Raw genomic sequence first — 15,000 nt, 5'->3', positions numbered from 1 at the left:
ACCAGCAGACAGGGCTGTGCTACCTCGCTCAGAGCAAGCAGGTTGAGCTGATAATACTGCGCTTCCACATTAGTCCACCTCACCATGGACATCCCAGATGCAGGGTCAGCAAATTCATACCAAACAGCATTAACACACCAAACACAAACCCTTCATTTTGAAAAAAAAGCCTGGTTTTGGAATAATATCAATATCCATGCATCTCTGCAAGTCCATTCTGATATATGATATTTATTGTATTAGTATAGTATTATATTATGAGTTGGGTTGGAAAGGAGCTCAAAGCTCCTCCAGCTCCAACCCCTGCCACGGGCAGGGACCCCTTCCACTGGAGCAGCTGCTCCAAGCCCCTGTGTCCAACCTGGCCTTGAGCACTGCCAGGGATGGGGCAGCCACAGCTTCTCTGGGCACCCTGTGCCAGCGCCTCAGCACCCTCACAGGGAACAGCTTCTGCCTCAGAGCTCAGCTCAGTCTCTCCTCTGGTAAGTTAAAGCCATTCCCTACAGGCCCTTGCCCAAAGCCCCTCTCTGGCTTCCCTGTTGGCTCTTTTAGGCACTGGATATCATAATATATCATATGATATTAATATGATCAGGAAATCATAAACATTTCCATCCCGAACTCATTTGTACTGATTGTTTTATGTTTAGTTTTTAAATACAAACAGTTGATAGCAATGAGCCACCTGGGCTGAGAAAAGAATTTGAGATATAGAAGTAAGCAGTTTTGGGTTTTCTTTCCATTTTTGAAGGTTGGAGAGCACTGATTTCTGTTTCAGGAAAATGATAGGAAAGTATCGCCTTGCAAAAATCCATTAAATGCCTATTCTGTGATTCTAATACAGTGAATTTCTGCTTAGCAAAACTATTCTCACATGAAATGGTAATAAAAGAAGGTGCCAGTCCCTGGAATCTGAATTCTGTGTTGGCAGACAGAAACATTAAAGCTTGTCATCCCTTTGCACGTGAACCTGCCATGTCCAGATATGTGAAGTACTAACGTTTTTGAGCAGATTATTTCATGTTGCTTTAAAATAACATCTTCTAAGAGCCCAAACAGAAATGTATTTGCATGCCTGATGAAGCTGCAGGAGTGAAAAATGGGGAAGTCAGGAACGTTTCTCAACTCTTTTTCTTTAGTGAACTGAATCTCTGCTACCAAATTAACTGGTGAGAGGCAGGGCTGACAGCTTCACTGTACCTGTTACTTAAACCAAAGTTATTCATTTTATACATATATATGTGTATATATATACACACACATATACATATCATAGAACATAGAATCCTAGAATGGTTTGAGTTGGAAGGGACCTTAAGATCATCCAGTTCCAATCCACTGCATCCAGCTCTGGGGCAGCAGCAAAAGAGGGACGTGGAGCTGTTGGAGCGAGGCCATGGAGATGCTGTGAGGGCTGGAGCAGCTCTGGAGCCAGGCTGAGAGAGCTGGACAAGAGAAGGCTCCTGAAGGGGAGACCTGAGAGCAGCTCAATACAGAGACCAAACTGAGGAACTCCAGATTTAAGACTAAAAGTGTGGGTTTGCAAAGCTAAAGGACTTCATCCGCTGGGGACAGTGACATGGCATGCAAAGAGCAGAGCCCCAGGGCTGCTGCTGTCACAGGGCAAAGGAGCACTCTGGTGTATCTCCCATTTCCTCTGCTCTTGTTGCTCTAATGAGCCATCTGGTTTGCAAACACACAACAGCTCCTCGCTGCAGTGTCCAGCACTGCCTTCTGCAACCACCACCACTACGTTATAAAGCACAAATAAAGACAAGGCAGGGAATTCAGCACTGACCAGTCCAACATTGCCTTTTCCAGACCCATGACTCAAACAAACACACTTACTTCAAAACAACAGGGTCAATTTTTCCTGTTCATATATAAAGGGGACTAATGACCATGATATAGTAACATCAATTAATCACTTCCCACAGTAAATGTTCAGGGATGTTTCTGTAACACCTTGTTCTAGGGCATCAGTGCTTCAGATGTACACTTTGGCAATGATGTGTCACAAGAAGGAATGGTTCATTCAGCACTTAGAGTGCTTTTAAAAATGTTTCCCCCTTTCAATAGTAATTTAGAAAATTACAAGCACTTTAGAAAGGTTTAAGACCAAAAATAAGCCACTGAAAGAGTAAATGTCCTAATTGAGCTTGTTTTTGGCTTGGTAATGCACACACACATGAAACCAAATTACAATAGCACAATGAAACAGTTATTCTTGGACTTTTACTGTCAGTGGAGGTGATGCTGGAAGGTGCTTTGATGTTTACTGAAATCATGGAATGGTTTGGGTGGAAAGGGACCTTTTCCTTTTAAAAGCAGCTGCAGAAAACTGAACATTAATTGAGAATTCCAGGCAGGAAGAGGCAACCTGTTCTAGTGGAAGGTGTCCCTGCCTGTGGCAGGGGGTTGGAACTGGATGAGCTTTAAGGTCCCTTCCAACACAAACCAGGCTGGGATTCTATGATACCAAAAGCACTTTACACTTGTCAAATGTTAAATGAGGAACCTCTTTAAGGGGTCTGACATAAGCAAAACCCTGCCTGGATAAGGCTGGCACAGGAAAAGATACTAAATTTGACATAAACACTGATTAAAACCAAATATTCACCAGTCAGTCCTGATCACAAAAGCACTTGATGATGGAACTCAAATCACCTGATATCAAATGACCATATAATCAGTGGTCGTATTTACAGGGAAATGCAGAAACGAAGGGGCAAAGGCTTTGATGCCTCACCAGAAGAGCTGTTGAAGAACAGACACGTGGAACATCAGTGTGATGAGAAAAAGCCCTCCCAGCTTCGGATCCTCATGCTCTCGCTTATGTTTGTTCTGCATCTTTAAGTGCCTGAAGAAACAAGTAAGCACTTTCAAATGTAAATGTGAAAAAGTAAATAAATACCAAATTCCTAATTGAGCAGTACAGCAATTCTGGCTTACAGACAAACTGAAATGTCCAATGTGATCCATTACAATGCTTTTTCCTCCTAAAAAACTCTTGAAAATGGTTTCTTCAAATGTTGGACATGTATTTCCATGCCCTTTTTCTACTTCATCACTATTATTTATTACTATTTATTATTTCTCCTAGTATTACTAGAACAGGAACGCTATCACATCATTGTGATTTCTGCCAGTTAATTCTTCATTAATGGTTCCATGATGAACGTGCCCTCCCTGGTAAAATGCACACACATGGTCTCAGTCCAAGCACAAGCAACTGAACTGCATTAAACCCCTCTGAGCCTGCACAGAACATGCCTTACAGAAGGCTAAACCCCACTGGGACCACCAGTTGCATCCTTCACAAAGCCATGGGTGCTGCAGAAACCCGGTGTTGATGCTCATGGCCACCAGCCATGTCCCATCCCAAACCTGCACACATCTGAGTTCTGCACTTGGATGGTGCTGAAAAGCTTTCCTTCCTCCACTCAAAAACAGTAGTGTGTGATGACTGCTTTCCCTCAAAAAGCCTCTTATTAACTAAAATACACTTATTTTCCTCTTTTAAAAGATCTTCACTCGATTCCAGTGTTGCCTGCACTGGGAGGTTGCTGCCTGGGGAAGGACCAAAGCACCCTCTCAACTCTAATTGTAAGTCAAGCCAAGCCTGCTCAGGGTGAACCCCTAAACCAGCACCTAGAACATCATCATCAGTGCTTAGACCAAGAAATGTCATCAGCCAAACTTAAAAGAATTTAGTAGCTCATTTAGGAATATTCATTAAACTATAACTTTAAATGATTTATAACCTTCTGGTGGACAATCTGGGAAGCAGAATTCTCCTGATGTTATTCAGAGATGGAAAGAGCAGTAGAAGCAACTATTCCCTACCCAGCTTTGCCCATTCACATTCACTCTGACCCAAGTTTTCACACATGGCTCTTAATTTAATCTCCCCTCTGGCAGGTTAAAGCCATTTCCCCTTGTCCTCTCCCTACAGCCACTGTCAAAAGTCCTCCTCCTGCTTTCTTGTAGGCCCCCTTTACGTTGCCATTTGCTAACTCAGACTGAAAAACTGAGACACTAAGAACACTTGTGAAGGCTCTCATCCATGGATAGAAAGACAAATAGAATAGTAGGGAGAAGCATTCATCAGATCTTGTTTTTATAAAAACACATAAAAAGCACAACTTTCCTGTAACAATACTTGTTCTTTGCTTAAAACTATCACAATCTTACCTCTGATAACTTTGAGGAATAAACCCATAGCTACCTTACGCAACCTATCCCCAACTGTTTGTATGGCACATGTCAAATGACATGGACACATATAATCCTCAGCTAGCTGATGTGAAACAAACCTTACGGCAAAGCTCATTGCCCTTCAGATGCATTCATATTCAAACCTTCCAGCCAGCAAGCACTGGGAGCTGGACCACATCCTTTTTATCACCACTGACCAGGAATTAGGGAGATGGGAGCAGGGAGGGATGGGTGCCATGTGAAGCAGACCTTGCTGGAGCAGCGGGTGGTGGAAGGCTGGCACAGGAAGGGTTGCTGTCCTTGCAGGATCACAGAAGTAGGCATAGAGCCACCCCATGCACTGCTGCAGTGGCTCTGTCATCTCCTCGGTGCCTTCACACACCTCACACATGGCTGAGGACTCTGCCCTGAGGGGAGGGAAATACATACAGAATTAGTGATAAAAATTACTAAAAATCAGTATTTGTACTTTGTACATCAGCAAAAAGAATAATAAGCTTAAAATATTCATAAAGTCATGGAATGGTTTGGGTTGGAAACACCTTAAGATCATCCAGTTCCAACCCCCTGCCATGGGCAGGGATGTCTCACACTAGGCCATGTCACCCAAGGCTCTATCCAGCCTGGCTTTAAACACTGCCAGGGATGGACAATTTACCACTTCCTTAGGTAACCTGTGCCTCACCACCCCCACAGGGAAGAACTTCTTCCTTATATCTGATCTGAACTTCCCTCTTTCAGTTTGAACCCATTCCCCTTGTCCTATTGCTTCAGTCCTTGATGAAGTCTCAGCATCCAAATGTGGATACAGACTCCACCTTTTTTCTGCTCTGATAAAGATGACAAGATTCATAACAGCAATGATGAAATGGATCCCCATCACCTCTATGAATGCACTGTGACACGAAGTTCCTTACACCTATAAGACAATTCATTAAAGACTGAGGAAAACACTGTGCATAAGTGAGCAAGGAACAAGAAGTGCGTCAGGGAGCAAGAAAACCACCCAAGTCCATGGTACGTGATGCTTCCAGGGTGGGTGGAGGTGAAGCTCCTCCTTCTCCATGGCCCCCAAGCATGCAGTCCCATATCCCCAAGGAACATCCCTGAAGAGAAAAGGGAAGAAAATGGCTTTCTGCTGAAGCTGTGCCGTCCTCTGCACCGTTTCCTTCCAGCAACTGTGGCAGGTTCCTGCTTTCCTCCACTTATTGAATTGGAAGGAAGCAATTGAGAATTCATTTGATTTTCAATGGCAGCTCACGCTTGCAGGGGACTGAGGAGCAAAGCAAGCAAACAGAAAGCACCTGCAAACAAACATGTACTTCTTTCCAGGCTACTTATTCCTTCTTTTCCTATGGAAGAGCAGTGAAAACGTGAACACTGGATTTGCAAATATCCAGCCATGTTTCCCAACCCTATGCTTTGCCCATTAGCAACGCACCTGAGAGAAGTGATGGGGCAACCAATAAAGAGACAATATCAAGGGTGACTGCCAAAGCAGTAACTCCTGCCAGCAAACTTCTCATATCCAGAATCTTGAGCACCACTGATGAGACATTCTAAGGTGATTGCAGATTTCTCCCTCCAGATGGAAATACAGCCAGACAGCACAGAACCACAGGATCCCAGCCTGGTTTGTGTTGGAAGGGGCCTTAAAGCTCCTCCAGCTCCAACCCCTGCCACGGGCAGGGACCCCTTCCACTGGAGCAGCTTGCTTGTTTGTTAACATCATGCTGCTAAAACTCAACCTGAGACAATGGAAGAAAACCACAGCAATTCTGCCACCAGGTCTGGGGACAGAGCAAACCAACACAAACTGCCCAGTAGGCTCCAGTGTGCTGCAAGTGAGCAAACCCACTTTTAGCCCCCTGTTAGCAGAAAGCCCTGGAAATGGAACGTGTGATGTACCAGTAATGGCATAAAAGACACCAGGTCTGCTTTTACCACAGGGTACCTCTGCAGGAAGACCAAACATCTTCCCATGCTTGATCCACATCAGCTCGTGGAGCTGAACACAATGGGATGTCGCTGGGATCACACAGCCCTGGCACTGCCTCTGGGCAGGATAAATGTGGTGCAGGAGGGAGCTGGGTCAGGACTGCTCTCAGCCTGGTGCAGGATCAAACAGCCCATCTCCTCCAGCCCCAATTCACTTTCTGATTAACTGTTAACCACTGAAGGCCACCTCATTACTGATCAGAAAGTGGCACAGAAGAGGAAGAACACAAAGATGGACAATTAAAACACTGCAGTTGCACAAGAAGATGAGTTGATGGCTTGGAGCAGAGGCACAACCAAATGAAGAATCAGCTTTGGATCCAATGCTAGAAATTAAGTGCAATCTGATTTCTCTTTCCATTTACTCACTGAGTTAATGCTTTTGATTATTATTCTTTATATCTGTGTGAAGTAGTACAATTTGATGCCTACTTTATGTTACTTGGCCATTTAATAACCTGTTTGCTAAGAAAAAGGTATGAGAACCTATGTATAAGCTTTCTTTTTTCAGGAATACCTATGACATAGACCTCAAACCAAGCTCCAAACACCCTGGATAATCCATTATTCTGCACATGTACAGAGCTCAGCAGAATGTGGCTCAGTTTTACTGTGGATTTTAAGAGCTACGGCAATATAATAACTATAGAACAAGGATAATGCCCCTGAAATCTCAAAGTGAAGTTGGGAGACTTTTCTGCTCCATTTATCCAGAAGAGCATCGAAAGCACTCAAAACTACAGTAACCTTATGTTTTTCACATCATCTTGTTTCACATCCTCAGAGTCTGGAAATGATTTGGGCTGCAATATCATCTTAAAGCCAAGACTTCATCCCCTCACTGCTCTGCAGGCAAGCAGCCCCCAGCTGCCTCAGACCATCCCAGCCTGACACTGCTGTGGCTTCCTCCTGCTCCAGAAAGGCACCAAACTACCATCATTGTCCCCCAAAACATGCGAGAAGCAGCATGGCAGCATCAGCAGTGTTCAAGGCCAGGTTGGACACAGGGGCTGGAGCTGGATGAGCTTAAAGGTCCCCTTCAACACAAACTAGTCTGGGATTCTGTAATGCTTATGTGTGTGCAGTAAGTTAGATGCCTGTCTTCATGGTGATGTTGCATGGATATTCAGCTGCAAGTGACTGACTCACCTACACAGCTTTGCAATGGGATTCTTCATTAAAACTATGTCATTTAGCTCTTGGTGGTGGTGAAGTCCAAGAAAGACAGTAAGGTCAGTCCCAGCACAGGAACCCACTGCACCGCATGAGCAGCCCTGCTGCTCCAACTTACACAGAGCACAGGGACTGTGCTGGGGAGGGACTCTTCATTAGGGACTATAGTGACAGGACAAGGGGTAACGGGTTGAAACTTAAACAGGGGAAGTTTAGATTGGATATAAGGAAGAAATTCTTTACTGTGAGGGTGGCGAGGTACTGGAATGGGTTGCCCAGGGAGGTAGTGAATGCTCCATCCAAGGCAGTGTTCAAGGTCAGGTTGGATGAAGCCTTGGGTGCCATGGTTTAGTGGGAGGTGCCCCTGCCCATGATAGGAGGGCTGGAACTGGATGATCTTAATGTCCTTTCCAACCCTAACTATTCTATGATTCTATTCCATACCATTCCTACTACAATCCTATGTATCTATTTCCATTACAGCTTTTTGTTAAGACTGAACAAGCTAAGGAAGCCAGTTGGCTCTTGTGTCCACACAGCTGAGAGGGGTCTTCCCAATGCTCCATCCCAGGCCTGTTTCTTCTGTTCCTTCTGATGTTTGCATGGGATGAAATGAAGACAATGGTTTTAGCAGAGGGGAGAGCAGCAGGAGCAGCACCTGTTTCAGTTTAACAGGCTCCTTCCAAACCACTTGCCAAGAACTGGAAGTTTCCAACATGCTTCCAAAATAAACATGCAAGCAGCAGATTGGCTTCAGGATCATCCTCAATAGCTTCATCATTATGAAGAACAGAGAAATGCTTGGAGAGGCCTCAGTGGGCAGCCATGTCCTAAATCAGTATGGTTTTAATTAGGTCTTTTACTTCCGAGCTACTTTTTGCCTCTGATAGTCCTTCATAAGCCTTAATGGAACCGCTACAAGATGGACCTTGAGTTGTGTCATTTACAATAAGGAGAATTTATCACAATGGCTCTTTGGCAACTTCCAGCATAAATATTACAATGTTGTAGTGGTCATATGAAAATTTATTTGTATTCAAATATATATATTTGTATATTTATAATATATTCATACTTATTAAATGTGATCAACTGGTTGAACATAGCATCTAATGTTCACTTCAACTCCTGCAGCCACATTCACATGAGTGTTTTCTCCCTGGACAGACACCTGACCCTCCATGGTTTGCCTAAGAAGAGGTTTATAAACTCCTTCAGGTGTTGGGCTAATGAAGACTCTTCTTCATTTCTATTTGGAACAAAAAGCTTCCCAACTAGCCCAAATACATAAGCACAACTCCCGGTAGGCTGCAGTCAGTTGAGGGCCAGTGGCCCATGGAGGCAGACTGGTAACTCGTTATTACATTGTTCTAACAACTACAAGAGTTCCACCCAGAACAGCAGGGATAAAGACTGTAAATAAATATAAATAGGGAAAAAACCAACATAGAATGTATGTTTTTCACATACAACTTCCCAAGATCTTATGGAATGAGCTCTTCCCCCCATGCTCTTTGGCAGAGGGTTGGAACTGGGTGAGCTTTAAGCTCCCTCCCAACCCAAACCAGTCTGGGCTTCTATGATTCAATAAAGGTTGATTGTCCTTTTCTTATATATACCTGTGCTTGTCTTACCAAACCACCTTTTTCTTCGAGAAATAGATGGCGTGCTACTTTTCAAATGAAACAATCAGCAATGATTAGAACACAAGAATTAACATTAAAACAAGACTCAGTCATGCAGCATTATTCTTTACATAATAAACCCAGCGCTAGCTGGCACTTTTACTGAAGCCTTCATCGTGAAATTAAATACAAATGCGTTTTACCAACACCTAAATGTCATTTAAATAGTCTTTCTTTGATAGATGAAGGCTAAAGCCACCCCAAAACTGCACATGAATTATCTGGTCTCTAATGATTCCAAACCGATTACGGGATGCAGAGCAATCTCGTTAAATTTTATTCAAAAGCTTACTACACTTGTGTTTTCTCTTATTTTTCTATCACTGAAACCCAGGAGGTTTAAGAACAATTCATTATGTATGAGACCCAACTTACAGTGCTTGACTGTTGATTAATAGGAAAGTTTGCTGTATGTACATTTGCAACATTAGATGCATACAATATGCTAACTTATTCTTTCACCCAAGCTAATTATTTACAAAAATGACTACTTGAGACTACAATTTATTAAATGCATGCATCCAGTCTCAATTTGGCCCCAAAAGACAGTCTGGAATGAAGATCTTTTACTTGATGTGACAACTTCTAGAAACAGTGTTATTAATATTGTAAATGTGGGAAATAAAGAGTTCAAATAGCCGTGTGCCTGCGTTGCATTTTCCACCCCCTCACAACTGAATCAACGAACAAAGCAGCTTTTGAGCTTTCAGAATCATGGGGAAGCACATCCTCACATAGTGTAATTTAGCGTCTTAGAAATGAAGTATCTCTATGATAGCAGTAAGAGATTAAAACAAGGATGAGAGCTGCGATAGGCAGAAATAACACCCGGGTTCGTGCTGAACGACCCCATTGCCAGTTCCTTTTAAGACCTATTAAGGAGGAATTGATGCATCTATGGAAGAGCACAAGAACTCAGAATTGAGTAAGACTCACTCCTTGTCTTACTGCCTTTGCAATATCTGGGTTTGAGGATGTAAATTCCTCTCTTTTACTCCCCAAAAGTAGCATCTGCACAAAAATTCGGGTATCAAATACAAATACCAACTAAACAGATGCACCTCGAGTGAAACACATCAGTATCCAAGTCTTTCTTTCTGATTCTTGCAGTTAATGATGTTAAATTCAGGCTCTACGCTGTGGTTGTCTATGGATCAGCACACACAGCCAGCCATGATGCCTGCAAAGCCACTTCCCTGCTTATTCCGTGCTCCTGGTGTGTACCAGCAACCAGGTTAAAGAAGGGAGTGAGACTCCTGTCTTCACATGCCAAGATAAGGAAAATCAATGTCAATGCCCAAAAGACTCAAGCAATAGCGCTGAAGGTCATTAAATGCTACTCACTGCCCTGTACCATTAAAGTTTTGATTGGAATCCTATACAGAGAGACACAGATTTCAAACAAGATCTTGCCCTGGGATACGGTACTGGGAGACCAGGGAGGAAACACAGCAATCAGTGAGCAATGGCCTTCCCTAGGAACACATTCAAGGAAAACAACCCCATGTGTGTGTGGTCTTGGCTTGTTTTCCTGAACATATTCCTTGTGTTTTCAGTGACGTTTATCTCATTATGGACAACGATCTCTGTTCAAACAAGGGTAAGGTGCAAGCACAACCACTAAGAAGTTATGGTTCATCATCCAACTCCATCTTCTCCTGTGCATCCCAATGCCCCAAATTCTGCTTCATTGTCTACTCTGTGCCAACCTATCCTTACATTGCCAGTTTCAATGTTCTGCTCTTTCTACCCTTGTCACCACCCATCCTTTGGCACATCCTCCTTAACTCACCTTGTTTGGACCATTTCAGCACTACACAACCTTACTGCTCTACACTGGATTTAATGGTCCACCTCTTTGTTGGCCACCAATTCAAGCACTGCTTCTTTCCTGTCCCCCAGCCACATTTTCTAGACTAATTCTTGTTCTCTCCAGCTTTTTTCAACCTCATTTGTGAGAGTAGAAACAACTCAGGTCAAGACAACTGTAGATAGCTCTGGTGCTCATCAACACCATGAGGCTGTACTGCCTTTGTGCTCAGCCCCAGAGACCCCCTTCCCCACTGAGACCCATTGCCCCTCCACAAATGACAGTCTTCAAAGGCCTACGGACGGCCTATATTTGGAGAACAAAAGTATTCCTGCTATCTTCCTGCGTATATACACACAGAGAAATATATCCTGCTATATTTCTGTTTCAAACCAGTGGGTTTGGCAGCAAAACAACTCTCAGATTTGTCTATAAAATCTAAAAAGCCCAATTTCTGTGCATCTTCTCATTGGAAAGACCAACCCTGTCCTAGATTAAGAATGGGGGAAGTCAAGCACATGCCCCAAAGACCCCCAACCAGCAGTAATTAAATAGATGCTTCGCATGAAATGCTTTAAAGCAAAACCTCAGCCAAGTCACAAGCAGCAGCACACTCTCACCCAAGACGTGAGGCAACATGAAGCGTAGGTGATATCATCAGTTTGAGCTATAATTAGGTTAAAAGAAAGTCAGTTAATTTTAGCACTTACAAGAAATTGTTACAAAACATCTTTTTTCCCCTTATATAAAAGAATTCTCCCATCAGAATTCCAAGGTCGGTTTTATCACAGGCAATTAACTCTGTTAGGGCTGGCTGCAAGGGACCCTGGAACCACACACCACGCTCCCTTTGCTTCTCCACTTAGAAACCCCTCTGGTTTGGGGTATATGCCACAGTCCCCCCACTATTTCCCAGCTCTGTGGAACTGCTGTGTAGCATCAGCTTATACATAAACCCTACCACCTCTATCCAGAAGCTTGCCTCATAGTAATAGCCCAGTTACTAACTGGTATCTGAAGTAAATTTACATTTTCTCTCCATATCTAAGATAGATTTAATCCCAATTATGCACATAAATCCTAAGGCAGTTAACATACACATTACAACCCTGACACTGCGAGACCCAGGCCTCTGATCTCCATTGGTGCACTGGGAAATTGGAGGAGGAAAACTTCAGGCTGAATTATTGGAAGCGGGCTCTGACTTTGGATGTCCACCTTGACGTGTGCATGAATTCCAGATGAAAGTGAGCACCCAGAATTATAATCAACAGCACCTGCAGATACTCCAGCCTATTAAAATGAATTAAGATACACATAAATCAGGAGCCTCTTAAGAATTCAACTCATCAGGACACTTTTCAAAGCAGCTTCTGCCCTGGTTGGGTGTAATGCAGGCTGTGCCCTCTGAGCATCTCCCGTTAGGACCTACCATGGGCTCATTGATACCTGACAAGCAGGGTCTCCCATCAGGGCAGAGATTGGCATACACCCTGATGTGTATGCTCCTGCCACAACCAGAGACACGCTGCCCATCTGCTGCTTGAAAGACATGGAATGAAAGTGTTTTCCTCATGTGGATGAGGCCCTTCTGATGTCCTGCACACCACTGCAGCTCCACAGGAGAACAGATAGCATGAAGGGCACCAGTCAAAGCCCCTGAAACCAGTTTGACCCTCCCCATGTTACTGTGAAGCTTCTAACATCAGTGTGAAGAAAGGGGGTTCATTTATTTTCTGTTAAACCAGATATGAACACTCAGAAACCACAAACACTGGCATCAGATGAAACCATCATGAAACTTGTCAAGGTCTGGGATCCTAGCAGACATTCACCATCCAAAGTTTCATGTCAATACAGGTTAAGAACAGGACCCACAGAAAACACTGCTAATACACAGAATCCTAGAATGGTTTGTGTTGGAAGGGAACTTAAAGCTCATCCAGCTCCAACCCCTGCCACGGGCAGGGACCCCTTCCACTGGAGCAGCTGCTCCAAGCCCCTGTGTCCAACCTGGCCTTGAGCACTGCCAGGGATGGGGCAGCCACAGCTTCTCTGGGCACCCTGTGCCAATGTCTCACATGCAGTTAATAAATACGGCCAAGAGAAGAGCCACAAAGATGATCCAAGCACTGGGAAGCCGTGTGAGGAAAGGCTGAGAGCTGGGTTTGTTCAGCCTGAAGAAGAGGAGGCTCCAGGGAGACGTTATCATCATGTTCCAGTTTTTAAAGGGTGGCTATAAAGAAGATGAGATTCCCTTTATACAAGGTGTCCCATGGAACAGATGAGGGGTGATGGGCACAGGTTACTCCTGGGGAGATTCCGACTGCACACAAAAGGAGATCTCTTCCTGAGAACAACCAGACCCTGGAATCATCTCCCCAGGGAAGTGGTGGATTCCCCAACAGTGGACACTGATAAAGTTCAGCTGGACAGGATGCTGGGACATCTGGTCTAAGTCATGCTGTGCCAAGAACGGTTGGACCAGATGGTCCTTGAGGTCCCTTCAACCGGGTTTCTATGGGTCTCTCTCCAAAGCTTTTTACAGGGATTTGAGACAGTCTCCCACACTCCTTGGTGGGATCTATCCTAAAATGGAATTACCCAATGGAGAACCGGCTCTGGCCTCAAAACCCCAAATACAACCCCACAACAGCAGGAAGGACACAAAATACTCAGCACTTTCCTTCATTTCCAATCAATGGTGTCTTGTTTACTGCTTGCAAGGCCATGGATCACCTCTTTGGAGGCTCTGCGTAGTTACATCCCCTTGAACACACAGGATGGTCACTTTTGCATGTGTGCTGAGAGACCTGTAACCCAAGGTGGCTTGGCAGGTACACAGTGGGAAGCCCTCTGAAAGCAATGGGATGCTTGGGAAGCTGCATGGATCTTCCCACCAGCATCACTCCTCACCCGGTACCATCTCCCAAGCATCTCCCTCTGCCACAGCTGCTGCCTAGGTCTCCCTCATCGGGCAGGAATGCTTTCTATTCCTCCGAGGTAACCAAGCAGAAGCCAATCCCAGCACTGGAAAACCAGCAGGGCATCAATAAACCCAATAAAATTAGTGTTTCAAAAAAGCTGCTGTTATAATTAACTGAAATAAGAGTCTATAAACTGCTGCCGCAAAAGAAGCTTGTTAAAGACTGAATATGGGAACTATAATTCACACAAACTCACCTCTTCCTGGACCAACTGGGCCTCAGCTTGTCCCTTGCTTCTCCCACCCTCCTGCAGACCTCTGGATCCCATTGAAATGCCTCCCTGATGGGATCCAGGAGCTCTGGAACCTCTCCATGCAGAGCCCTAGGATCACAGAATCCCAGACTGGTCTGGGTTGAAGGGACCTTAAAGCTCATCCAGTTCCAGCCCCTGCCGTGGGCAGGGACACCTTCCACTGGAGCAGCTGCTCCAAGCCCCGTTCAGCCTTGAACACTACCAGGGATGTGGACCTGCTATGTCCTTAACAATCACATCCAAACTCCACCAAAGGGGAAAAAGTGGGATCTAGCAGAAGCTGTGAACTACAGTTCCAGCACTGGCACTTTCCCCACTGATGTTCTGAGGCAGGAGATGCTCACAACCCATCCTGTCTATGATGAGACAAATAAAACTACTTTCCATAACTCGGTTTTGAATGGTGCAGGAGTATTTTCCAAGCAATGCTTTCATTCCTCTCTCCTCTGAAACAGGGAATGGCGCCTGGAGACCGCTGTCCTCCGAGCTTTAGGTGCATCTGCATTACAACCCCATTAGCTTGTGTACTACACTCATTAATAAATAAGCTCCCCACTTAAGTGCCTTTCTTGTAAATTGGTTTATTCTGTTCCATATAAATAATATAAATTTCTCTTATCAAGTATAGTGGATTTTTCTCTTTACCTATGTACAGACACTGCAGTAATTTAACCTAAGAACATGCTTCATACAACACGCTTCCTCAACGTCCCCTGTCATCTGTTTTTACTATGGCAGCTGCAGTATGTTAAATAGTTAGCATAGCATAAACTAATGTCTTTAATAACTGGCATAAGTATATTGACCATATGTCAAAAGTAAAACAAAAAACCCTACTAAATGGATAGTAATTGTAATTGTATTTTAAAACACTGA

General features: G+C 44.2%; 1 protein-coding gene across 1 annotated transcript in view; it reads right to left on the bottom strand.

Annotated features, from left to right (window-relative positions):
• The window catches only part of MGMT (O-6-methylguanine-DNA methyltransferase), a 141,503-nt gene that overhangs the window by 25,634 nt on the left and 100,869 nt on the right, over positions 1 to 15,000 (bottom strand). Inside the window, exon 4 of the mRNA XM_034062146.1 lies at positions 4,468 to 4,625. Coding sequence (XP_033918037.1) covers positions 4,468 to 4,625 — 158 coding nt within the window. The remainder of the gene's footprint in view (positions 1 to 4,467; positions 4,626 to 15,000) is intronic.

This window comes from Melopsittacus undulatus, chromosome 4, assembly GCF_012275295.1.
Source record: "Melopsittacus undulatus isolate bMelUnd1 chromosome 4, bMelUnd1.mat.Z, whole genome shotgun sequence".
Taxonomy (NCBI): domain Eukaryota; kingdom Metazoa; phylum Chordata; class Aves; order Psittaciformes; family Psittaculidae; genus Melopsittacus; species Melopsittacus undulatus.
This window is presented reverse-complemented; position numbering and strand designations above follow the sequence as displayed.